Here is a 26,768-nt window from a genome sequence, read left to right as displayed (position 1 = left end):
CCAGAAAAGCTCAAGCCCCTCTGGCCGAACAAAACTGATATCGAATTCAGGAGCACTGTAGGGATGTATCAAGGCAAAGATATCAACTGCCTTGAAGCCCATCTTTAGCAAGAGCTCAACCACTTTGGTCCTTGAAGGACACATATCTTCGCCCTGCCACCGAAGACGGACCACATTCCTACGGTTACTACCTGCCCCGGCTGTTGGGAGGGACCACACAGTATCACCCCCTCTTTCCTCTCGGAAGGCAGAGAGACCGTGTCTCTCTATCCAGAAGGACAGATCAACTGCTCTACCCTCTACATTAATCGACCTTTCCCCCTTTTTCAGAGCTTCCAGGAGACGTCGCTGCAATAAACCGTCCCTAGAGTCAGGAGACGAGGAAAGTATTCTACTTCCCCCAGCAGTGACATTGGTGTTACGCCGAGCGCTCCGGGTCCCCGCTCCTCCCCGGAGCGCTCGCTTCACTCTCCCCGCTGCAGCGCTCCGGTCACATCCTCTGACCCGGGGCGCTGCGATTCCGCTGCCAGCCGGGATGCGATTCGCGATGCGGGTAGCTCCCGCTCGCGATGCGCACCCCGGCTCCCGTACCTGACTCGCTCCCCGTCTGTCCTGTCCCGGCGCGCGCGGCCCCGCTCCCTAGGGCGCGCGCGTGCCGGGTCTCTGCGATTTAAAGGGCCACTGCGCCGCTGATTGGCGCAGTGGTTCCAATTAGTGTGTTCACCTGTGCACTTCCCTATATCACCTCACTTCCCCTGCACTCCCTTGCCGGATCTTGTTGCCATTGTGCCAGTGAAAGCGTTCCTTGTGTGTTCCTAGCCTGTGTTCCAGACCTTCTGCCGTTGCCCCTGACTACGATCCTTGCTGCCTGCCCCGACCTTCTGCTACGTCCGACCTTGCTTCTGCCTACTCCCTTGTACCGCGCCTATCTTCAGCAGCCAGAGAGGTGAGCCGTTGCTAGTGGATACGACCTGGTCACTACCGCCGCAGCAAGACCATCCCGCTTTGCGGCGGGCTCTGGTGAAAACCAGTAGTGGCTTAGAACCGGTCCACTAGCACGGTCCACGCCAATCCCTCTCTGGCACAGAGGATCCACTACCTGCCAGCCGGCATCGTGACAGTAGATCCGGCCATGGATCCCGCTGAAGTTCCTCTGCCAGTTGTCGCTGACCTCACCACGGTGGTCGCCCAGCAGTCACAACAGATAGCGCAACAAGGCCAACAGCTGTCTCAACTGACCGTTATGCTACAACAGTTACTACCACAGCTTCAGCAGTCATCTCCTCCGCCAGCTCCTGCACCTCCTCCGCAGCGAGTGGCCGCTCCTGGGCTACGCCTATCCTTGCCGGATAAATTTGATGGGGACTCTAAGTTTTGCCGTGGCTTTCTTTCCCAATGTTCCCTGCATCTGGAGATGATGTCGGACCTGTTTCCCACTGAAAGGTCTAAGGTGGCTTTCGTAGTCAGCCTTCTGTCCGGAAAAGCCCTGTCATGGGCCACACCGCTCTGGGACCGCAATGACCCCGTCACTGCCTCTGTACACTCCTTCTTCTCGGAAATCCGAAGTGTCTTTGAGGAACCTGCCCGAGCCTCTTCTGCTGAGACTGCCCTGTTGAACCTGGTCCAGGGTAATTCTTCCGTTGGCGAGTATGCCGTACAATTCCGTACTCTTGCTTCAGAATTGTCCTGGAATAATGAGGCCCTCTGCGCGACCTTCAAAAAAGGCCTATCCAGCAACATTAAAGATGTTCTGGCCGCACGAGAAATTCCTGCTAATCTACATGAACTTATTCACCTAGCCACTCGCATTGACATGCGTTTTTCCGAAAGGCGTCAGGAACTCCGCCAAGATATGGACTCTGTTCGCACGAGACGTTTCTTCTCCTCGGCTCCTCTCTCCTCTGGTCCCTTGCAATCTGTTCCTGTGCCTCCCGCCGTGGAGGCCATGCAGGTCGACCGGTCTCGCCTGACACCTCAAGAGAGGACACGACGCCGTATGGAGAACCTCTGCCTGTACTGTGCTAGTACCGAACACTTCCTGAGGGATTGTCCTATCCGTCCTCCCCGCCTGGAAAGACGTACGCTGACTCCGCACAAAAGTGAGACAGTCCTTGATGTCTACTCTGCTTCTCCACGTCTTACTGTGCCTGTGCGGATGTCTGCCTCTGCCTTCTCCTTCTCTACTGTGGCCTTCTTGGACTCTGGATCTGCAGGAAATTTTATTTTGGCCTCTCTCGTCAACAGGTTCAACATCCCGGTGACCAGTCTCGCCAGACCCCTCTACATCAATTGTGTAAATAATGAAAGATTGGACTGTACCATACGTTTCCGCACGGAGCCCCTTCTTATGAGCATCGGATCTCATCACGAGAGGATTGAACTTTTGGTCCTCCCCAATTGCACCTCGGAAATTCTCCTTGGACTTCCCTGGCTTCAACTTCATTCCCCAACCCTGGATTGGTCCACTGGGGAGATCAAGAGTTGGGGGTCCTCTTGTTCCAAAAACTGTCTAAAACCGGTTTCCAGTAACCCTTGCCGTAACTCTGTGGTTCCTCCAGTAACCGGTCTCCCTAAGGCCTATATGGACTTCGCGGATGTTTTCTGCAAAAAACAAGCTGAGACTCTACCTCCTCACAGGCCTTATGATTGTCCTATCGACCTCCTCCCGGGCACTACTCCACCCCGGGGCAGAATTTATCCTCTCTCTGCCCCAGAGACTCTTGCCATGTCTGAATACGTCCAGGAGAATCTAAAAAAGGGCTTTATCCGTAAATCCTCCTCTCCTGCCGGAGCCGGATTTTTCTTTGTGTCCAAAAAAGATGGCTCCCTACGTCCTTGCATTGACTACCGCGGTCTTAATAAAATCACGGTTAAGAACCGCTACCCCTTACCCCTCATCTCTGAACTCTTTGATCGCCTCCAAGGTGCCCACATCTTTACTAAATTGGACTTAAGAGGCGCCTATAACCTCATCCGCATCAGAGAGGGGGATGAGTGGAAAACGGCATTTAACACCAGAGATGGACACTTTGAGTATCTGGTCATGCCCTTTGGCCTGTGCAACGCCCCTGCCATCTTCCAAGACTTTGTCAATGAAATTTTTCGTGATCTGTTATACTCCTGTGTTGTTGTATATCTGGACGATATCCTAATTTTTTCCACCAATCTAGAAGAACACCGCCAGCATGTCCGTATGGTTCTTCAGAGACTTCGTGACAATCAACTCTATGCCAAAATTGAGAAATGTCTGTTTGAATGCCAATCTCTTCCTTTTCTAGGATATTTGGTCTCTGGCCAGGGACTACAGATGGATCCAGACAAACTCTCTGCCGTCTTAGATTGGCCACGCCCCTCCGGACTCCGTGCTATCCAACGCTTTTTGGGGTTCGCCAATTATTACAGGCAATTTATTCCACATTTTTCTACCATTGTGGCTCCTATCGTGGCTTTAACCAAAAAAAATGCTGATCCCAAGTCCTGGCCTCCTCAAGCAGAAGACGCCTTTAAACGACTCAAGTCTGCCTTTTCTTCGGCTCCCGTGCTCTCCAGACCTGACCCTTCCAAACCTTTCCTATTGGAGGTTGATGCCTCCTCAGTGGGAGCTGGAGCTGTTCTTCTACAAAAAAATTCTTCCGGGCATGCTGTCACTTGTGGTTTTTTCTCTAGGACCTTCTCTCCAGCGGAGAGGAACTACTCCATCGGGGATCGAGAGCTTTTAGCCATTAAATTAGCACTTGAGGAATGGAGGAATCTGCTGGAGGGATCAAGTTTTCCTGTTATTATCTACACCGACCACAAGAACCTCTCCTACCTCCAGTCTGCCCAACGGCTGAATCCTCGCCAGGCCCGGTGGTCTCTGTTCTTTGCCCGATTTAATTTTGAGATTCACTTTCGTCCTGCCGATAAGAACATTAGGGCCGATGCTCTCTCTCGTTCCTCGGATGCCTCAGAAGTTGAACTCTCTCCGCAACACATCATTCCACCTGACTGCCTGATCTCCACTTCTCCTGCTTCCATCAGGCAGACTCCTCCAGGAAAGACCTTTGTTTCTCCACGCCAACGCCTCGGAATCCTCAAATGGGGTCACTCCTCCCATCTCGCAGGCCATGCGGGCATCAAGAAATCTGTGCAACTCATCTCCCGCTTCTATTGGTGGCCGACTCTGGAGACGGATGTTGTGGACTTTGTGCGAGCCTGCACTATCTGTGCCCGGGATAAGACTCCTCACCAGAAGCCCGCTGGTTTTCTTCATCCTCTGCCTGTCCCCGAACAGCCTTGGTCTCTGATTGGTATGGATTTTATTACTGATTTACCCCCTTCCCGTGGCAACACTGTTATTTGGGTGGTCGTTGATCGATTCTCCAAAATGGCACATTTCATCCCTCTTCCTGGTCTTCCTTCTGCGCCTCAGTTGGCTAAACAATTTTTTGTACACATTTTTCGTCTTCACGGGTTGCCTACGCAGATTGTCTCGGATAGAGGTGTCCAATTCGTGTCTAAATTCTGGAGGGCTCTCTGTAAACAACTCAAGATTAAATTAAATTTTTCTTCTGCATATCATCCCCAGTCCAATGGACAAGTAGAAAGAATTAACCAGATCTTGGGTGATTATTTGCGACATTTTGTTTCCTCCCGCCAGGATGACTGGGCAGATCTCCTTCCATGGGCCGAATTCTCGTATAACTTCAGGGTCTCTGAATCTTCCTCCAAATCCCCATTTTTCGTGGTGTACGGCCGTCACCCTCTTCCCCCCCTCCCTACCCCCTTGCCCTCTGGTCTGCCCGCTGTGGATGAAATTTCTCGTGACCTTTCCATTATATGGAGAGAGACCCAAAATTCTCTCTTACAGGCTTCTTCACGCATGAAGAGGTTCGCGGATAAGAAAAGAAGAGCTCCTCCCGTTTTTTCCCCTGGAGACAAGGTATGGCTCTCCGCTAAATATGTCCGCTTCCGTGTCCCTAGCTACAAGTTGGGACCACGCTATCTTGGTCCTTTCAAAATTTTGTGTCAAATCAATCCTGTCTCTTATAAACTTCTTCTTCCTCCTTCTCTTCGTATCCCTAATGCCTTTCACGTCTCTCTTCTCAAACCACTCATCCTCAACCGTTTTTCTCCCAAATCTGTTCCTCCCACTCCTGTTTCCGGCTCCTCGGACATCTTCTCTGTCAAAGAAATCTTAGCTTCCAAAAAGGTCAGAGGGAAAACTTTTTTTTTAGTGGACTGGGAGGGTTGTGGTCCTGAAGAGAGATCCTGGGAACCTGAGGACAACATCCTAGACAAAAGTCTGCTCCTCAGGTTCTCAGGCTCTAAGAAGAGGGGGAGACCCAAGGGGGGGGGTACTGTTACGCCGAGCGCTCCGGGTCCCCGCTCCTCCCCGGAGCGCTCGCTTCACTCTCCCCGCTGCAGCGCTCCGGTCACATCCTCTGACCCGGGGCGCTGCGATTCCGCTGCCAGCCGGGATGCGATTCGCGATGCGGGTAGCTCCCGCTCGCGATGTGCACCCCGGCTCCCGTACCTGACTCGCTCCCCGTCTGTCCTGTCCCGGCGCGCGCGGCCCCGCTCCCTAGGGCGCGCGCGCGCCGGGTCTCTGCGATTTAAAGGGCCACTGCGCCGCTGATTGGCGCAGTGGTTCCAATTAGTGTGTTCACCTGTGCACTTCCCTATATCACCTCACTTCCCCTGCACTCCCTTGCCGGATCTTGTTGCCATTGTGCCAGTGAAAGCGTTCCTTGTGTGTTCCTAGCCTGTGTTCCAGACCTTCTGCCGTTGCCCCTGACTACGATCCTTGCTGCCTGCCCCGACCTTCTGCTACGTCCGACCTTGCTTCTGCCTACTCCCTTGTACCGCGCCTATCTTCAGCAGCCAGAGAGGTGAGCCGTTGCTAGTGGATACGACCTGGTCACTACCGCCGCAGCAAGACCATCCCGCTTTGCGGCGGGCTCTGGTGAAAACCAGTAGTGGCTTAGAACCGGTCCACTAGCACGGTCCACGCCAATCCCTCTCTGGCACAGAGGATCCACTACCTGCCAGCCGGCATCGTGACAATTGGCATAACTCCTATGATCTGTCACCACTGGGGGGGCAACCGGACCAGACCCTACACCTACACCACTTCTAATGACAACATCCCCACCACCCTCAATAACAACATTAGCACTTCCCCCAACAACATTGTTTCCAATAACATCATCTGTAGTCCCATCACCACCCCTAATTTCAGCAACAGCAAAATCACCTTCTCCAATAACATTAACCTCCATCCGCTCCCCAGTCATACACCCCGTACCCCCATTTACCTTCTCATTCACATTGGCTGGACCAGAAACAGATAATCCAGCAAACGATGACGATGGTGACATTTTTTCCCGTTTTGCCTCAGCATCACGGGGCACTAGGGCTGGGACAACCTCCGCTGGCCCTTTAAGGGACCGGGCAGCATGCTTGCCCGGTCTAGAGGAGGCCCCAGCCCTGTTCTTATTAGTGCCCTCCGCCTCATCAGCATCATCTCCAGTCTTTTCATGGCGCCGCTGATCAATGGGATCAGCGGCACCAATACAAAACAAACGTTTTTCTTCACTTTTGGGAGTGTCCGTTATGCCCTTTACTACCTCCGGCACTGAGTCACCCCCCTCTCCCACAGGGGAGCGAACTACAGCACCGGAGTCTGCCTCTCTGCCCACCGCTGGGCCGCCCTCACTGTACGGCCTTTCGGCCGATGCCTTCTCTGCTCCATCCCTGCTACTGCAAACAGGCATGGAGCTCTGCGCCCTTTTAGTATCTGTACTCTCCCCGCACCTTTGCACCGAGTCCACCACAGAACACGGGCTGGGCTGGGTAACGGGGCTTGCACAATGAGCTGACCCTGCGGCCGACTCAGGATTTACAGGGAGGGGGGTGTAGATGTAACTCACCACTTCTTGCCGCAGGCCACCAGGTGGATCTGGCTGTAGTTCTTCCTCCATCTCCTCCACATCATCCACCTGGCTCTCAGGTTGCAGCCCCATCAACCTTTTATTTTTATCTTCTTCTTTCACCCTGAAGCGCTCCTCATTTTCCAGTTTCTCTTTAAATGGACCACTCTTCTCCAATAATTCGGCTCTCCTCTCCTCCAAAGCTTGTATTTCAGCCATAAGTCTCTTTATCTGCCCCTGGATCTCCGTCTTTTTGTTTTTTGGAGTTACCTTAGCCCTGGCACGGGTACAGCGCAGTTCCTCTCGGAGCCTCCTGATGGCCTTACAGGCGTCTTCATACTCACGGAGGTGACTTTTTACCCGGGAGGTATAGGTGGAAATAGACTCCCGGGTCCTCAGCACTCCCCAGCCTTCCTCAATGAGGTCGGCTTCACCTCCGTGAGCACTCTGCCTTCTTCCAGACAAACCCAGCTTTCCGCTGGCTGCACCCAGCTTTTCCGAGGAGGATCCAGCCTTGCAGCTTCTCACCTCTGTGGGGGGAGTTGGAGCAGCATTGCTGCGACTCCTAGTAGAACGCCTCACCCCCAAATCCTCCGATGTACAGGCCGCTTGCTGGTTTCTACTGCTCCCCTGCGGCCTAGTCCGAGGAGCAGAAGCCTGGGCCTCGCCTCCCTCACTCATGCCTGGAAACCCACTCCCTCCCTGGGGAGGAGGAAGCAGGCCCCAGGTGGAACAGATGGTAATTCCCTGGAGCTCAGGAGACACAGCAGACACACACAGCACAGCTGAAGCACGACCACACCCACAACTAATTGGTCAGCACTCCAGAGCTGTACTCACTATTCTGCTGATAGGGTCATTGTGTACATACGTTACATTACTTATCCTGTACTGATCCTGAATTATATTCTGTATTATACCCCAGAGTTGTACTCACTATTCTGCTAGTGAGGTCACTGTGTACATTCATTACATTACTTATCCTGTACTGATCCTGAGTTATGTTTGGTATTATACTCCAGAGCTGTACTCACTATTCTGCTGGTGAGGTCACCTGTACTGATCCTGAATTATATCCTGTATATGCTTTTTTTTCGAGGGTTGCAGTTTTCTGGGCTTGCCTCAGGCGCAAAAGGAGCTAGCTACAGCTCCGGACATTGTACAAAGTTTCTTACACCACCCCATTTAAATACCGATTGATTTTACACATCAGTGTGGGGTTTCTACTCTCCTGTAGTTACATATCATGGTCCAGTAGGACTGTTGAACAAGAAAGTTGTTTATTTGATACACACAAGAGACTGGTTGTATTTTCTGTGTATAGGTAGAATGGCCTTAAGTTGGCATTGTTGCTGTTCAAACAATACTATTGTTTCTGGAAAATGGCATGTTGCACTTTAGCAATTAATAATTTAACCTCTCAATAGCTGAAAGTGAATGTCAGACCTGGAGCACCCTTTTACTTTGTCTAACTAAGTTCTTTATAGTGGTCAGAGCTAAAAATGTTCAAAAATAGACCTCAAAATGACCTGCAAAGACATGGATTTAAGGAGAACCTGTCATCACTTTCATGTTTCCTGAACCACATGTCATCAGGTGGCCCCCCAATGGCTTCTCCTCACCCCACCAGTCTTGATAAAAATGTATCTTGTCTTACAAGTTAGACACATCCTGACCACTCACATACACACTTTTTCTCACTTAACTGATCAGTGCATTACTACTCCCCTTTTCACCCTACTGGCTGTATAGTGGCACATAAGGTTTCATTGCTCCAGGTACCTAGAGTGATACTGCAAGGTACCAGTGACAGAACCAGGTGGGACGTCATGGTGCACTCTGGGCTTGGGAACACCCCATGTGCACAAAGCCACTTGTTTTCTATAATTAGAAAATGAAAACAATGGAGGAAAGAATCCACTGATCAGCAAATGGAAAATACCATTGTGATCAGCGTCACCTGCACTACCAAAAGATTAGTGCGGGTGATGCTGATGAAGGTATCCTTTATCCACAGGATAGGGCATAAGTTCTGATAAAGGGGGTCTGACCACTGGGACCCCAGATGATCTCCAGAATGGGGCCCTACTCTGAGCACTCTGGCCCCCACCTTCCGAGTCATATTCATTTTGGGAGTGACGACCAGCTCAGCCAGTCGCCAGCTGATGCAGGGCAGTCACTGCCGAGACAAGTACCGGACCCATTCTGTAGATCATGGGGACCCTGTGGGTAGGGATATGTTTTCAATTACTGGATAACCCCTTCAAAGTCATATAAGTCTGTGATACTATAATAATACATTTATTCAAATTTCCCACCTCGCTGCCACCATATAGTACAGGCCCCCTTCTGTGCCACCATATAGTACAAGCTCCCCCTTCTGTGCTCCCACAATAGAGTAGGACCCCTTGGTGCTGCCATATAGTACAGGCTTCCCACTGTGCCGTATAATACAGGCCCCACTGTGCCCCCACATACTACTGTATGGTGGCAGAGAGGCCTTACTATTGTGTGATGGCATAGAGAGTCCTACATATTATATGGTGGCACAGAGGAGCCTTACTACTTTATGGAAGCACAGAGGGGCATATCTACTATGTAGAGACAAATAGTGGGCATTAATACTGTGTGGGGCATTACATACTGGGAGTTTGTAAAGAGGTGAGGATAATACTGGAGCGAGGAGACTACAATGTTTATCTTGCAGATTCTGCAGAATGGAGTGAATGATTCCAATCAAAGAAGAAGTCACCTTTGATTTATTCTGAGAAGACGCCCTTGTGTGTCACTGGATATACCTGCACTCTGATCACTTATGGTTTGCAGAATCTGTGTAGTGCTAGTATCTTCCTTTAATGAAAGGAATGACTGGGACATATCCATATTAGGGTACTCTTTATACAGAAGAGACAGAGAAGGCAAGAAAGGAGGAGGAATGGCCCTATATGTGAAAGATAGCATAAAATCTAACCTAATACAAGTTAGTGAGGCCAACATAGAGTCTGTTTGGGTTATGTTGCAGTTTGGTAATCATGCAGTAACTCGTGTAGGTGTGATATATAGACCACCTGGCCAAGTCAAAGAAGTAGATGATCTACTAGTTGAAAAAATATCTAAAATGACAATGAAAGGAGAAGTTATCATTATGGGAGACTTCAATCTTCCGGATATAATAGCTAGTTCTGCCAGGAGTACAGATATTCTAAATTCCCTCCTGGGATTATCTCTACAACAAGTGGTTGAAGAGCCAACCCGGAGGGAGGCCATTTTGGATTTGGTATTCACAAATGGGGATTTGGTATATGATGTTATTGTTGGCGAAAGCTTGGGATATAGTGATCACCAATCAGTGTGGTTTAATATAAGAACAGTGAAGGAGTCACACCACACAAAAACAAAAGTTTTAGATTTAAAAAAAAACAACTTTTCAAAAAGGGGATTAGTCATAAATGAGTCCCTATCATACTGGAACAAATTACATGGAGTTCAGGAGAAATGGGACTACTTAAAAGACACATTATTGAAGGCAACAGAAAATTGCATTAGACTTGTCAGTAAAAGCAGAAAAAGGAAGAGACCACTGTGGTACTCAGCAGAAGTGGCCAAAATCATAAAAAAACAAAAAACTATCATTTAGTAATTACAAAACAACCCAGAGCAATGAAGATAGAGAAATCTACAAGACTAGGCAGAAAGAGGCCAAGCAAGTTATAAGAACTTCTAAAGCGCAGGAAGAAGAAAAACTAGCTCAGTCTGTGAAAAAAGGGGATAAGACATTCCTCCGATATATAAATGAAAAAAGGAAATTAAAACAAGGAATAACGAAATTAAAAACAAAGGAAGGAAGGTGTGTGGAAGAGAATAAAGGGCTAACCGACTGCCTTAATGAATACTTCTGTTCAGTTTTTACAAAAGAAAAAGAAGGAAAAGGACCTCCATTAGAGAGGAAAACTAAGGAATCATTTGATGCATATGTCTATACAGAGGAAGAGGTTCTACGTTTGCTGTCTAAAGTGAAGACAAATAAATCACAAGGGCCTGATGGGATACACCCAAAATTAGTAAAAGAGCTTAGTGGTGAGCTAGCAAAAGCGTTAACAGATTTATTTAACCAATCACTGGTAACAGGAATCGTCCCGGAAGATTGGAAATTAGCGAATGTTGTGCCCATTCAAAAGAAAGGTAGTAGGGAGGAATTAAGCAACTATAGGCCAGTAAGTCTGATATCAATAGTGGGGAAATTATTGGAAACCCTACTAAAGGATAGGATTGTGGAACATCTAAAATCACATGGATTGCAAGATGAAAAACAACATGGGTTTACTTCAGAAAGATCATGTCAAACAAATCTTATTGATTTTTTTGATTGGGTGACTAAAATTATAGGTGACGGAGGGGCAGTAGACATTGCATATCTAGATTTAAGTAAGGCTTTTGACACTGTGCCACATAGAAGACTTATCAATAAACTGCAGTCATTGAGCTTGGACTCCCATATTGTTGAGTGGATTAGGCAGTAGCTGAGTGACAGACAACAGAGGGTTGTAGCCAATGGAGTATATTCAGAGCAAGGTCTTGTTACCAGTGGGTACCTCAGGGATATGTACTGGGACCAATTTTGTTTAATATCTTCATTAGTGATATTGCAAAAGGTCTCGATGGGAAGGTATGTCTTTTTCTGATGACGCAAAGATATGTAACAGGGTTGATGTTCCTGGAGGGATACGCCAAATGGAAAAGGATTTAGGAAAACTAGAAGAATGGTCAGAACTCTGGCAATGGAAATTTAATGTGGATAAGTGCAAGATAATGCACCTGGGGCGTAAAAACCCTCAGGCAGAATATAGAATATTTGACACAGTCCTGACCTCAGTATCTGAGGAAAGGGATTTAGGAGTAATTATTTCAGAAGACTTAAAGGTAGGAAGACAATGTACTAGAGCAGCAGGAAACGCTAGCAGAATGCTTGGATGTATAGGGAGAGGTATAAGCAGTAGAAAGAGAGAAGTGCTCATGCCGCTGTACAGAACACTGGAGTATTGTGCGCAGTACTGGAGACCATATCTCAAGAAGGATATAGATAGTCTAGAGAGAGTTCAAAGAAGAGCTACTAAACTAGTACATGGATTACAGGATAAAACTTACCAGGAAAGGTTAAAGCTTAGAAGAAAGAAGAGACAGAGGGGATGTGATAGAGACTTTTAAATACATAAAGGGAATCAACACGGTAAAGGAGGAGAGCATATTTAAAAGAAGGAAAACTACCACAAGAGGACATAGTTTTAAATTAGAGGGGCAAAGGTTTAAAAGTAATATCAGGAAGTATTACTTTACTGAGAGAGTAGTGGATACGTGGAATAGCCTTCCTGCAGAAGTGGTCGCTGCAAATACAGTGAAGGAGTTTAAACATGCATGAGATAAGCATAAGGCTATCCTTCATATAAGATAGGGCCAGGGATAGGATAGGATATTGGGCAGACTAGATGGGCCAAATGGTTCTTATCTGCCCACACATTCTATGTTTCTATGTTTATGGTCACTGTATGGGGGGAATACTGGTCTTTGTTTAGTGGATTTTATTTAGTAACAGTATGTTCGAATTATCCAGTCACTATGCAGTGGCACTTGCAGTGGTTATGGTGCATCATTATTTATTTGCCCTTTATACTAGTATTATTGGTCGCAGTATACAGGAAGGAGGGGGGGGCTCAGGCACATTCTTTGCACAGGGGCCCTCTGCTGTCTGTGTCTGCCCCTGACTGTGATACCTGTATTGGCTTGTCTTGCAGACAGCTGGTTTTTAAAGTGGAATATAGTCTCACTTAGACTGGGTTCACACCACGTTTTTCAAATACGATTACCGTATACGGTTTTCCGCTAAAAAACGTATGGCAAAAACCATATGCAACCGTATACAACCGTATGACTCCAAATTAACATATACGTTTTTTTCCCGTACGGTTCTATCCGTTTGCATCAGTTTTTGCCAACGGTTTTGCTATTTTGTTGGAATTAGTTTTCCAGCAATTTAATAAAGTTATTATTGTTCTATTGAAATTCCAATCTGCGCATGTGTCAACTCCAAAAACGGATTAGAAAAACCGTGTGCAACCGTATTCTGAAATTCTGTGTATGGTTGTCATAGACAACAATGTTAAAAGAACCGCATACGGTTCGCAAACGGTTTTCCAACCGGAGGCAAAAACGTGGTCGACAGCGTTTTTGCCTACGGTTGAAAAATCGGCAAAGCCGTATCTGAGGCAAAACGGATGCAACCGTACACAACATTTAGAATACGGTTCACAATGCATTCTCTATGCATACGGTTTCGGATACGGTCGTATACGTTTTTTTGCGGAAAACCGTACAAGGTTACCGTATTTGAAAAACGTGGTGTGAACCCAGTCTAAGAGGGGGAAAGGGAACAAACTTGATAACAGGAGAAAGAAGCATATTTGTTTAATAAGATGTATTAAACAGTTTCTTATATTCGCATGTATTATTAATCTATGCAAAGTTTGTTCAAATGACTGCTATTTGAAAGGGTTATTCAGCTTTTAAAAACATTTCCCCTATCCACATGTTTAGACACGTATCCCCTCCAAGTATAACATTTAAACAACAACAAAAAACGTGGTCTCAAATGGCTGGAGGTGCTCAACTCCAAATCCGGATGTGCATTTATACTGGGGGAGCAAATCCTGCCCTTGTAGTCCGTTGCTAGGGGCGATCCCCAGCATAAAAATACATACAATGGAGGATGCCTGCAGCGGACTACAAGTGCCACAATAGAATCCTACACCAGATAAACAGTGTGGATGATAAACAGTGTGGATGTGTAACAATAAGAATAATACAATACAGGAATGTAGGTGCACTACTGTGGTAGATGTATCTTTGGATAGGAAATAGGTTTTGAAAAAACTAGATAACTCCTTAAATGTACAGCTTTATTGGTTGTCATGAAAAAAAAACAGTCAAAACATAGTTTTTTCAGATACCTTTTTTCAGATTCGCGTCTTAACCATTAGCTGTCCCAAGTTGAGGTTTATTTCCCAAACCTGAAAAATTATGGATGTAGCTTTTGGACTACTATTCCTCAAATACACAGTGCCGTTTTGGCTGACAAATGAGGAGAAAATCATATTCACTTATTTCTACACCATTTAGGAAACACTCATTGCTTTGACATACATTAAAGGTGTACTCCGGCGCTAGGACATCTTATCCCCTATCCAAAGTATAGGGGATAAGATGCCTGATCGCGGGGGTCCCACCACTGGGGACCCCGTTGATCTTGCATGCAGCACCCCGTTACAATTAGTCCCCGGAGTATGTTCGCTCCAAGTCTGATTACTGGTGATCATGGGGACAAGCATTGTGACAACACGGCTCCGCCCCAGTGTGACGTCACGCTCCGCTCTCTCAATGCAAGCCTATGGGAGGGGGCGTGACAGGGGATAAGATGACTTAGTGCCTGAGTACCCCTTTAAGAAAGGGACTAATAAGCAATAAATGCTTTTGGTATTTGCTGCAGGGGCATATACCATTGCCTACTTGTCTTTTACAGTTCTGAAATCGCTTAAAATCCATTTAATGCTCTCCTCTACCATTTCCTCTTGCAATTATATGCATTTACCGCTCTTTATCACAGCCCCCACCCACCCCCCACCTTGCCTGCTCCCCTCCCACAGTACTCCTCCCATCCTGCCAGCTCCCCTGCCCAGGGCTGTTGCAAAACATTTCAGTACACAACAGATTATTGTTTGGCAGTCAGTAAATATGCAGCATCTGCTGCATTCAACCTCTGTCTGCTCTTTTGCCTGTGGCATTGTTAAACAGAAAGCAGCAAGCTGCAAACAAAACTCATTCTTCACTATATGACCCAATAAAGATAAATATATACATATATGATAGGGAGATGGGGATGTAAGCTGTAGGGGATGATCAGAGATGGTGACAAGCGAGGCTTGAGATCAAAGGCTGGATCCAGCCAAGTCTCCTGAGACAGCATAGGATAATGCATCATCTTGGGAGACAGAGAGGAGCCATGGAGCTGGAGACAATACCACATTGAAAATGTAATGACTAGTGTTGAGCGGCATAGGCCATATTCGAATTCGCGAATATATGGATGAATATTCGTCATATATTCGCGAATATTCGCATATTCGTTATATTCTCGTTTTATTTTCACATATGCGAATATTCGCGTTTGCGAAAATTAACATATGTGAATGTTAGCATATACAAAATTAGTATACGTGAAAATGCGCATATGCGAAAATTAGCATATGCTAATTTTCGCATATGCGCATTTTCGCGCGTCAGTCTCACACAGTAGTATTACAGCCTTCTTTACACCACACAAGCTGGAAGCAGAGAGGGGTGATCACTGTGATGTGTACTGTGAAAAAAGAAAAAAAAAAAAAAACGAATATTCGTAATTACGAATATATAGCGCTATATTCGCGAAATTCGCGAATTCGCGAATATGCGATATTCTCGAATAATATTCGAATTGCGAATATTCGCGAGCAACACTAGTAATGACTACAAAACATCCCATTGGGGACATTTAAAGCAAAACATGCTGAAACCAGTACAATTTGTGATAATATTATATTCACATGCTTTGCGGTATTAGCTTTATTTAGATTTTCACAATTTTCTAATACCAGAATACCCCTTTTTAAGTAATATCTATAACAATTACTAAGCAAACCCAAACACACCCTTCCTCCTCCTTCAAATAACATGACTAGTACTTTGCTAAGACCTATGTCTTAAAGAGACTCTGTCACTAGGATTATGCTGGTCTATCTGAGGGCCAGATAGTCCAATTCTGATCTCTCCTCTCGACTTGGTTACCTGTCATGGACCAAACCTGTTTTCCTGGCTGAAACCTGTTTTTAAGGAATAGTGGACATCCTTGAATGCTCATCAGGGGTCTCTATAATTAAATAATCCAATGTAATCTCCACTATAGATGAAAACAATAGTCACATTTATTTTCCAATCACAGCAGCAGAAAATACACAACTGATCGATCACATTTGTAGTGCAATCTTATGAGGTATGTATACCCCAGAAGATTCCACTACAAATGTGATCGATCAGTTGAGGAACTTCACTGCCTCAACTCAAAACTGCAAGATGCAGGCAGCACGGTGATCAGGCAAGAGGGGAATTGGTGATGGGGAGGACTGTCCTGATTGGTCGAGAATGGTTGCAAGATATGCCTCTGGGCCCCTCAGACACCAGGTCCTGGTTAAGTCTGCTATATTTAAAGGGGTTATCCACCATAAGGTGATTTTAGTACATACCTGGCAGACAGTAATGGACATGCTTAGGAAGGATCTGCGCTTGTCTTGGGGCTAAATGGCTATGTTGTGGGATTACCATAACACTGTGGATAGCTTTTTGTGAACTGGTATTTCCTGTTTGAGTTTTTCTTTTTTGTCTACAAATCCTATAATTCCATTTTCCTCCCTCCCACACATCAGCCATCCCACCCATTGAAACATAAATGAGCTGCATCCATTCAAAAAGACCTGTGCTTTTCAATCAGGGTGCCTACAGCTGTTGCAGATTGATCTCTCTCCACCAAGCAATCCCTCCACCCATTGAAGCAGACAGGCTCCCTGTCATCAGCTGACTAGTGAGTTAGGTCTCGGCCGCATTGCAAGCAGGAAAAAATCTGAGACAACAGTCATTTTATATGCTGGTAAAAATAAATATTGGGGTGAAAACTGTCACACACAGGTACAGAAACTATATTATAAACTACACTAACTTTACAGCCCCTGTAGCATAGTCAAATAAAAATAAAAAAGACATATGTCCATCAAGTTCAACCAAGGAATTGAAGGGAAGGGGTATGGTTGCATAAAGGGGAAGGGATTTGATTATATTTCTGCATAAGCATTAATGTTGTTTTGTTCTAGAAATGTATCTAACCCTGTTTTGAAGCTTTCAAATGTTCCTGCTGTGACCAGTTCCTGAGATAAATTCACAGTTTATGTAAAGAAGACGTGTCGCCCCTTGAGACTAAACCTTTTCTTCTCCAGACGGAGGGAGTGCCCCCTCGTCCTTTGAGGGGGTTTAACCTGGAACAGTTTTTCCCCAACAGCTGTTGGGGCATGCTGGGAGTTGAAGTTTTGCAACATCTGGAGGGCCAACGTTTGACACCACTGATCTAGAATAATAATAACTTAGTATGCAAATGGTTGTATCCCAGTAATAGGCCCATTACTGGAATTTCTGGTCTCAGCCTTCCTGTGTGGCAATTACTTCATTTTAACTCTTTTGTTCACTCCTAATGTACAACAAAAACAAAGCAAGAGGGTAAAAGAGTATAGTGTTTACCTTCTTCATCTGCTTAGCATTAAGGGCTTCCCCTTTCCATTTTTTAGAACAATAAGAGAGCATGTCGACTTCTGCATTCACACTCAAGTTTCCTGAACATAGATAAACAAGAACAATAAGATTTCCCTCTACACACATTTCACTTACAGTCATTCACAGAGAAATTGGATACTTACTTTTATTTTTAGAATGTCCTTGGCATGAAATACTACACCTGAAATGAAGCAGACAAATTGTTGGAAAGGCTTGTGAAATAGGAACATGTGGAAATTGCTCAGATGCAGGAAGGAATAACATACCACAATAAAATGAAGGCTTTGAAGTGCTGCCACATCATGTACAGCACAGCCACAGCTAGAAGAAGACACCGACGTACTTGACTCCACGTCTTATATATAACCTCAGGAACGGAGGACATCCTTGAATGCTCATCAGAGGTCTCTAGAATCAAATAATCCAATGTCATCGCAACTGTAGGTTAAAAAGCAATACTCACATTTCTATTCCAAGCACAACAGCAGAAAATACACAACTGATCGATCACATTTATAGTGCAATAATATGTGATATATATATATATATATATATATATATATATATATATACGAGCATTCATACATGGTCTGAAAACATACTACATTTTCTTTTTGCGTTATAAGGAATTTCTATTGTAATCCAGCATATACTTTCTGCTGTGGAAATATTGCATATGTTTGATATAATTCCAGATTTTGTTGTGAATTTATTGCAGATTTTCCCCTTCTGGCTCCAGCCTATATGTTACTATGCTTTCCAACCTTGCTGCAGTCATTAGGTATTGTATAAGATGTGCTTCTTAAAGAAAACCTCTCATCACATTCATGTTGCCTGACTCATAAGTCATCGGGGTGGTCCCCAGTAGCTTCTGCTCCACCAGACTTGATAGATCTCTCCCTATGTTCAAACATAAATACTGTAGATCTCTCAATCAGTGCTCATGGTTCAGGTAGCATACAACTGATAACAGGTTCCCTTTAAATGAGAGTCGCTGATCTTGTGTGCAGAAATGTTAAATACAACCATAAAAACATGCAGTACTGTAAATAGAGCAATATTTTGTCTCATTACCAAAGCTTTATTAATGCTTGTACTGTGAACTCACAAGTAGCTTTTCTGTATGGATATGTGCATGGAAAATCTGTGGTGGCTTACAGTACAATACATGTGGATGTGGTTTTTAACAAAAAAAATTAACAAACCCTTCACTCTATAGTGCACAATATTAACATAAAAGTAACTAGATGAGGCATCACATAGCAAATATATATTCACACTGAACCCTAAAGCCTGTGTACTGCAGAAGCAGCAGTCAGGGCTTACAGAGGAATCACTCACCACAGCAGAAGCTTCTCCTGATAAAGAAAGAAGCACAGAGGAAAGCCAAAGACTGCCCTCCCTCTTTCTCATTTCCCTACCTCAATGGCCAGCAGCTGACTACCACCCTGCAGTTTTGCTTTAAAAGAAGCGAGAAATGAACTTGCTCTACAGTGCCACCTATTGGAGGTAGCTTCCCTTACAATCAATGTACGACCTGAACCCCTTGAAGGGTTATCCAGGAATTTAAAAAAACAGGCCTAATTTCTTTCAAAGACTGCTCCCTGTCTGTCTCCATTTTGGGTGTGGTATCACAATTCACTTCAATGGAACTGAGCTGCAGAATCACACCCATCCTGGAAACAGACAGGGAGCAGTCTTTGAATGAAATTATCTCTGTTTTTCAATTTCTGGATAACCCCTTTAAGGACACAGCCTAATTTGGCCTGAGGACAAGACCTTTTTATTTTAGCATTTTTGTTTTCCATCCACAAAGCCACAAAAGGGCTTGTTTTTTGTTCAACCAATTGTAATTTGTAATGCTACCTCTAATTTTACCATAAAATGTACGACACAACAGAAAAATATATTATTTGGGAGAGGGGAAGACATTAAATATGTAATTTAGCAAATTTTGGAAGGTTTTGTTTTTACGCAGTGCACTTTATGGTAAAAATGACATGTAATCTTTATTCTGTGGGTCAATACCAATGAAACGATAGCCATGGTTACCCAATTTTGTATTATTGTATTGTTTAAATAAAAAAAAAACTTTAACAAAATAAGTATGTTTTAAATTGACCTATTCTGACCCCTATAACTTTTTAGTTTTTGTGTATTCAAGGCTATTTATGTCCACCCTCCTATATTTGCTGGGCCTACGTTCATCTACATCTTATGTAACATCCAATAAATCACTTTTCTTAATCACTGTTCCTGTCCACACTACAAGGATATGTTCTTCTACACAATAGCCCCAAAGAGGGAGATTTCTTCAAAAGAGGATAGAGTTGAACAAGTGCCTTTCTGTCTTACACAGATCTTTTTGTGGGCTAAACAGTCGGGTCAGTGCTAGCTGGCCCAGTAAGGTGGACTTCACTAGGTGTGTCTTTCTGAGTTTTGTGTCACAGATTAGAAAGAATGACATCTCCAGTGCGCAATGAAGGTAGGTTGCTGACTCGCCGAGCTTCCCTGCCTCATTCATATTCCACCACCGGCCCGTCCCCTTCCATGGCATGAGAGCCCACGGTTTGGGGAGGCATTCTGCTCCTCACCACAGCCCACTTAAGCTAGGCAGTGGCACCTGCACGTTATGGAAGGGGGAGGGCTGGGGGCAGAATGTTGATGAGTCAGGGGAGCTCAGGGAGCCAGCTCCCTGCCTCTATTGCACGCTGGAGCGCAACAGAAATGTGACTACTACATTACATAACTCTGCAAATAAGACAATTTGTAAGTTACCACTCTTTGTACAGCTATTCCCCCGCTTATAACCCAGTACATTGGGTTTAGTGTGGATCATAAAGCTGTCAGTTTTTCTTTAAACTATGTTTAAGTAACTGTATTTTTCTGGCATTGTAAAAGGAACGAAGTACAGTTTGTAAGTTGTTTTATGGAATCCTAGTGTTCAGAAGTCTTATTCCTGTGCTTTGTATGCAGAAACAGAGCTTCACTGACAATGAGTGTAGGGGATTTCGGGTTAATACCACTCTTCCATGTGACATATTCATCAGGGGCTACTACACCGAGTATAACCCTCATAATCAACCCTAGTGCTTAGAATAGAGGTACAGAAAAAGTATATAGGATAAGCACAGCAAAGGGCTTTAAGTCCAGGAGGTTGCTCAGGCTTCAATGGGTTCGACCTGTAGTTCCAAGCTAATACACTTCAATATAAGGAAAAAGAATAGCCCAACATCTGAAAGGTATTGAGCAGGTATGAGCAGAAAAAACAAACAAATCTGTGACATTTTTTTAAACTTACAGCCAGGGACGTACCTAGAGCATTTGGCACCCGGGGCGGACCCTTTGTTTGGCACCCCCCCCCCACACACACACACACACGCACCCCCCTTAATTACACCCCGTCTCTCCCCTCCCCCCAGGAGCAGACTGACAACACTCGGTGCCCCCAGACCAAAAAAAAGGCAAGGGCCCCTGCTAGGCTCTGCAGCTCGTCCATCTTCTGCCACGCTCCTATTCCACCCAAATCCCACACACAATAAACTAAAATGTATATATGTAAGAAACACTTTAACGTAGGTAAATTTCTATGACCAATAATACTGGTATACAAGGAGTAAATATATACCACCACACAATAACTGGATATTACCGCCGTACTGTATAAAACCACTATATACAGACCAGTATACTATAAAGAATCTGTATACAATATAAGTGATTATATACAGGACCATATGGCGGTAGATATCAGCTGTACACAGGATGTGTATACCATATAAGTGATTACAGTTACATTTTGGGACAATTACGTCTTTTCTGATCATCAGCGTCCTCTTTCCTTTTCTCCTCCGTCCGGATAAGATCGCCATGTGGATCTCTTAACATATGCAGGAAAAATATGTCAGATTCTGCATATATTCAGTGCCCTCCCCTCCTCAACACAATATTTCCATCTATAGGCCCACAAACTGTAATAATGCCCTCCTTGGTGTCCTGCACAGTAAAAGGGCAGGTAGGTAGGTAGCCAGGTAACCCCCTCTTTCCCATAGGTATATGCAGAGTTACACCCCCCCTCTTTCCTATAGGTATATGCAGAGTTACACCCCTCCTCTCTTTCCCATAGGTATATGCAGAGCTACGCTACACCCCCCTCTTTCCCATAGGTATATGCAGAGTTACACCCCCTCTTCCCCATAGGTATATGCAGAGCTAAACCCTCCACCCCCTCTTCCCCATAGGTATATGCAGAGCTACACCCCCCCCCCTCTTTCCCATAGGTATATCTAGGGCTGGGCAGTATACCGGTTCATACCGGATACCAAATTTTCTGGGCTGCACGATATGAATTTTCCCCCATATCGCAATACCGGTTGGGCCCCTCCCCCTCGGGAATGTATTATCAGTCTAGCACAGCGCTGTCGCCACATCAGGGAACTAATCCTATGTTACCCGCCAGCACTGTTCTGCTCCCTCCAATTAATGATCAGCCCAGCTGGGTACTACTCACATATGTCAAACACTGCCCTCCTCCTCTTTGTTGGGGGCCGCCGGGTGCTGGAACTCTATACTGTACTCCAGTGGTCTCCAGCCTGCAGACCTCCAGATGTTGCATAACTGCAACTCCCAGCATGCCCGGACAGCCGGCGATGGAACTCTCTGTACGCCAGTGGTCTCCAACCTGCGGACCTCCAGTTGTTGCAAAACTACAACTCCCAGCATGCCCGGAGAGCCGACGGCTGTCTGGGCATGCTGGGAGTTGTAGTTTTGCAACAGCTGGAGGTCCGCAGGTTTGAGACTACTGCTGTACGCTGTATACCTATGCCCGGGCTGCAAAAGATACAGAAAATAAACGTAACTCACCCACGTCAGCCGCACGCTGGGGACAGGAACGCTGGACAGCCGTCAGCCTATCACCGGCCAGAGCGGTGCCCCGCCCCGGCCAGTGATAGGCTGAGCCCACTGTCCTGTATGAAGCTGGCTTCTTACATGAAAGTGGGCTCAGCCTATCACTGGCAGGGGCGGGGCATCGCTCTGGCCGGTGATAGGCTGACAGCTGTCCGGCGTTCCCGTCCCCAGCGTGTGGCCGACGTGGGTGAGTTAAGTTTATTTTCTGTATCTTTTGCAGCCTGGGCATAGGTATACAGCGTACAGCAGTGGTCTCAAACCTGCGGACCTCCAGCTGTTGCAAAACTACAACTCCCACCATGCCCGGACAGCCGTTGGCTGTCCGGGCATGCTGGGAGTTGTAGTTTTGCAACAACTGGAGGTCCGCAGGTTGGAGACCACTGGCGTACAGTGAGTTCCATCGCCGGCGGCCCCCAACAAAGAGGAGGAGGGCAGTGCTTGACATATGTGAGTAGTACCCCGCTGGGCTGATCATTAATTGGGGGAGCAGAACAGTGCTGGCGGGTCACATGATTTTCGGGGGGGGGTCACATGATAGGGACGGGGGGGGGACAGAACAGCTCTGGTGGGTCACATGATTTTGGGGGGGGGAATACCGTTATATATACCGTGGAACCGCCGTAAGTTAAAAAAATACCGTGATACACATATATGGTCATACCGCCCAGCCCTAGGTATATGCAGAGCACCCCCTTCCCTATAGGTATATGCAGAGCACCCCCCCTCCCCCCTTCCCTATAGGTAATTGCAGAGCACCCCCCCTCCCCCTTCCCTATAGGTAAATGCAGAGCACCCCCCCTCCCCTATAGGTAAATGCAGAGCACCCCCCTCCCCCCTTCCCTATAGGTAAATGCAGAGCACCCCCCCTCCCCTATAGGTAAATGCAGAGCACCCCCCTCCCCCTTCCCTATAGGTAAATGCAGAGCACCCCCCCTCCCCTCTAGGTAAATGCAGAGCACCCCCCCCCTCTCCCCCCTTCCCTATAGGTAAATGCAGAGCACCCCCCCTCCCTCTCCCCCCCTTCCCTATAGGTAAATGCAGAGCACCCCCACTCTCCCCCCTTCCCTATAGTTAAATGCAGAGCAACCCCCCCCCCTCTCCCTATAGGTAAATGCAGAGCACCACCTCTCCCCCCTTCCCTATAGATAAATTCAGAGCACCCCCCTCTCCCCCTTCCCTATAGGTAAATGCAGAGCACCCCCCCCTCCCTGTAAAAAAAAAGAGGATGCTCACCTGATATCCCACGCAGCGATCTCCTCAGCTGCAGGGCCCGTGTCTTCTCCCCTCCACAGTACAGGCGCCGGATGAGTGACGTCACCGGCGCCTTTACTGCGTGCTGCGTGGGGGCGGAGGTCACGTCTCCTATGTGTAGCTGCAGATGCTGCTCACACAGAGGGGACGCCTTCTCCTGTATGTGCGTGTACCGCGCAAACAGGAGAATGTAGCGCTTACTGCTGGGATCTGGGACGAGTGTCCCGGATCCTCAGTAGTGGTGGCGGCGGGTCAGTCCGCCCCTGGCACCCCCCTTGAGAGTGGCACCCGGGGCGGGGCGGGCAGGCCGCCCCCCACCCCCCCTTGGTACGCCACTGCTTACAGCCAACATTCAGCCACATCAATTCCTAGAAGATAGATTTCTTGTGAAGATGAGCCATGCAGTTTTCTACCAAACTGCTTCCTGTAACAGGTGCCTCTGAGGTGGGGAAAACGTCTGGAGGCACGATAAGCACTACCTGCTGTAGGCACTGAAGAAGAGGACAAGCGGGGTCTCTGTTTCGCAGGGCTGCCGGAGGTAGAGAAGGGAGGTGAAACCTGTGCTGTTGCATGTATCTGCCCTAGGAGCTGGAGTTTTTCCATGAACATCTTCCACATCTCCATCTAGTGCAGGGGACCTGCTGGTAAGAAGAAAGTTGCTTTTGGACCTCTGTAAGGGGTCAACCTCTCCCACCACTCGTGGAAGGCCAAGAGGAGGTATGCAGATGGAGCAGTTCCATCTTGGAGCACGCGTTCACTCGGGGTCCTGTTGAAATCTGTTCATTTCTTGGGTTTCCTTGTCATCTTTCCTCTCCTCCGCGTCGCCATCGGGTCCAGGGTGGATAAGGCACCAAGCTAGTTCAGGACTGCAGCAGAGCTATGCAGCCATTCCAGTCAGCTGCCAAGCCACGTCCCCCGGACTGCTTTCTTACATGAGAAATGTGAAATGCTGGTTTCTACAGTACTTTTTGGCATCCCTACTTTAATGTGGGGAAGTGTCTGTGTATACTTTTATTAAGTTGGTGACTAGCATATTATAGCATCCAAAATATGTCAATGTTTTCATATGTAATAGCAAAATGTACAGTTCTGCTGCTCTAATAAGTAGTATATTGTGGAGACTAAGAACCATACTAATGTCTATATGACTGAAAGTATATTTCCCTATTTTGGTGAAAAGGCCTTTAAAATGAAGGCTGTTTAGTCACATAATCCTCTAAAAATCTAAACAGAAGGCAGTTTACAACTACATGAGAACACACCACATTGCCTGACTCACACTTTATGATGGAAAATGCTGAATCAGGTCCTGAGAATTATAGACAGTATCTTACCACAAAATAACATCTTACTGCTTTACACTGCTGCTCCTTCAAGGAAATAACTGCATTTAATGTTTAACATGAACAGGACTATATTAACATCTCATGCTGCCCCAGGCAGTCAGACTGAACATGCCCCATTAGGGAGATTGCACAAACATCAGAATTTTTCATGCAGATCTATCACAAATATCCAGCAAAACTTTATGCCTTACATGTGGATTTTGGTCCAAATTCACAGTGGATTTTACCCCTATACACAGAACATTGTAAAATCAATCACAAATCCACAACATACTGAGCATGGGGCGGCTGCAAATCTACAGGTTAAATTCACAGCAGTGATGACCCATGTGGATTCAACCAAAGGGGGATATGTTTTTTTTCTCTCCGTGTCACATCATAATGGCAGCTACATTCCAAGTATTTATCTTTTTTACCCACTGAAGTGCTGCCCCACCTAACACTGCTCCCCTAGGCACAGGCCCTTGGGTACCTAACGGTAAATACAGCCCTGAAACAGGTTCAAAGAAACTTAGTGTAATCTATGAGAGAGGAAACTCTCTGGCTGAAAAACAGTATCTAATTGAGTTTCCTGGGGACCACCAGAGAAAATGGTTGTGAGAGCCTATCTATGCAGAACATGTGCATATCTAATTTAATTGTATCATAATCTTTGTAGTCACCATTACGTATGCAGGACATTTCATAAAAAAATCGAATCATTCATGAATCAACTCTACATTGAACTTTTTGAGCTCTAAACTCAACTCCAACAAGTGATTTGTTGGACCTTTGGGTCCAGCTATTTGTACGGAACTAAGCCTAAAGCTGAATCCTCTGCTACTCTGAACAGTACTTAAAAAAGGAGATAGACAAATACACCTGTAAGGCTTCTTGCCATGCTTTTAAATAGTTAAATAGGGACAATACCAACCTAGAATGGACTGGTAGCAGTTCTGTATGGTTCTTAAAGGGGTATTCCAGGAAAAAACTTTTTTTTATATATATCAACTGGCTCCAGAAAACTAAACAGATTTGTAAATTACTTCTATTAAAAAATCTTAATCCTTTCAGTACTTATGAGCTTCTGAAGTTAAGGTTGTTCTTTTCTGCCTAAATCCTCTCTGATGACACCTGTCTTGGGAAACACCCAGTTTAGAAGCAAATCCCCATAGCAAACCTCTTCTAAACTGGGCGTTTCCCGATTTAGACAGAAAAGAACAACCTTAACTTCAGAAGCTCATAAGTACTGAAAGGATTAAGATTTTTTAATAGAAGTAATTTACAAATCTGTTTAGTTTTCTGGAGCCAGTTGATATATATAAAAAACGTTTTTTTCCTGGAATAAACTCCCTTTAACATTGCATTGTTACTTCTTGCAACAATTCTGATAAGTATAAAGCACAATTACACAAGACAGTACAACAGCAGACATAAAGTGAGCATTGTATCATGTTTTACAATGCAAATTTATATCCTAATAAACAGACAGCAACATGCAAATACAGAAAACTAGAACATGCAAATATCAGCCTGTTATTAATACACATCTAATATAGCCAAATTAAAAAAAAAGTATTTTGGTAAACGGACCATAGCTATATTACATCAGCTCATTGGAATACATGATTTGATATTAAACAAAGGGAATTTCAATGGTTTTTATGATCAAGACAATTCCTTATTTTAATAATGCAATGAAGTGGACAGAGAATTGTTTTGTGAAATAATAGGCCCTAATGGTCCCAATTTATTAATTTGCCTAAAACAAAGACTGTCAGTTTTTTTTATCCATAGCGACCGATCACAGCTCAGTTTTCATACCCTAACCCATACCCTACTTACCTAAGTAACTATCAAAAGGTAACCATGCTAAGAAAAAAAATCATAAAATAAGGTATGGAATCATCAAAAGAAGAACATTTCAAAGCCTGTGGTCATATACTATAGTAACATAGTATTTAATAGTGTT

At 45.7% G+C, this 26,768-nt stretch overlaps 1 protein-coding gene across 2 annotated transcripts in view; it reads right to left on the bottom strand.

Annotated features, from left to right (window-relative positions):
- Positions 1 to 26,768, bottom strand: part of OTULINL (OTU deubiquitinase with linear linkage specificity like) — a 101,686-nt gene that overhangs the window by 58,019 nt on the left and 16,899 nt on the right. For both annotated transcript variants that reach the window (XM_056520932.1, XM_056520933.1), the window contains exons 2-4: positions 17,579 to 17,720; positions 17,456 to 17,493; positions 17,280 to 17,371 (exon numbers count right to left, since the gene is read on the bottom strand). In XM_056520932.1, the coding sequence (XP_056376907.1) occupies positions 17,280 to 17,371; positions 17,456 to 17,493; positions 17,579 to 17,720 (272 nt within the window). The remainder of the gene's footprint in view (positions 1 to 17,279; positions 17,372 to 17,455; positions 17,494 to 17,578; positions 17,721 to 26,768) is intronic.

Source organism: Hyla sarda, chromosome 5, assembly GCF_029499605.1.
Source record: "Hyla sarda isolate aHylSar1 chromosome 5, aHylSar1.hap1, whole genome shotgun sequence".
Taxonomy (NCBI): Eukaryota; Metazoa; Chordata; class Amphibia; order Anura; family Hylidae; genus Hyla; species Hyla sarda.
This window is presented reverse-complemented; position numbering and strand designations above follow the sequence as displayed.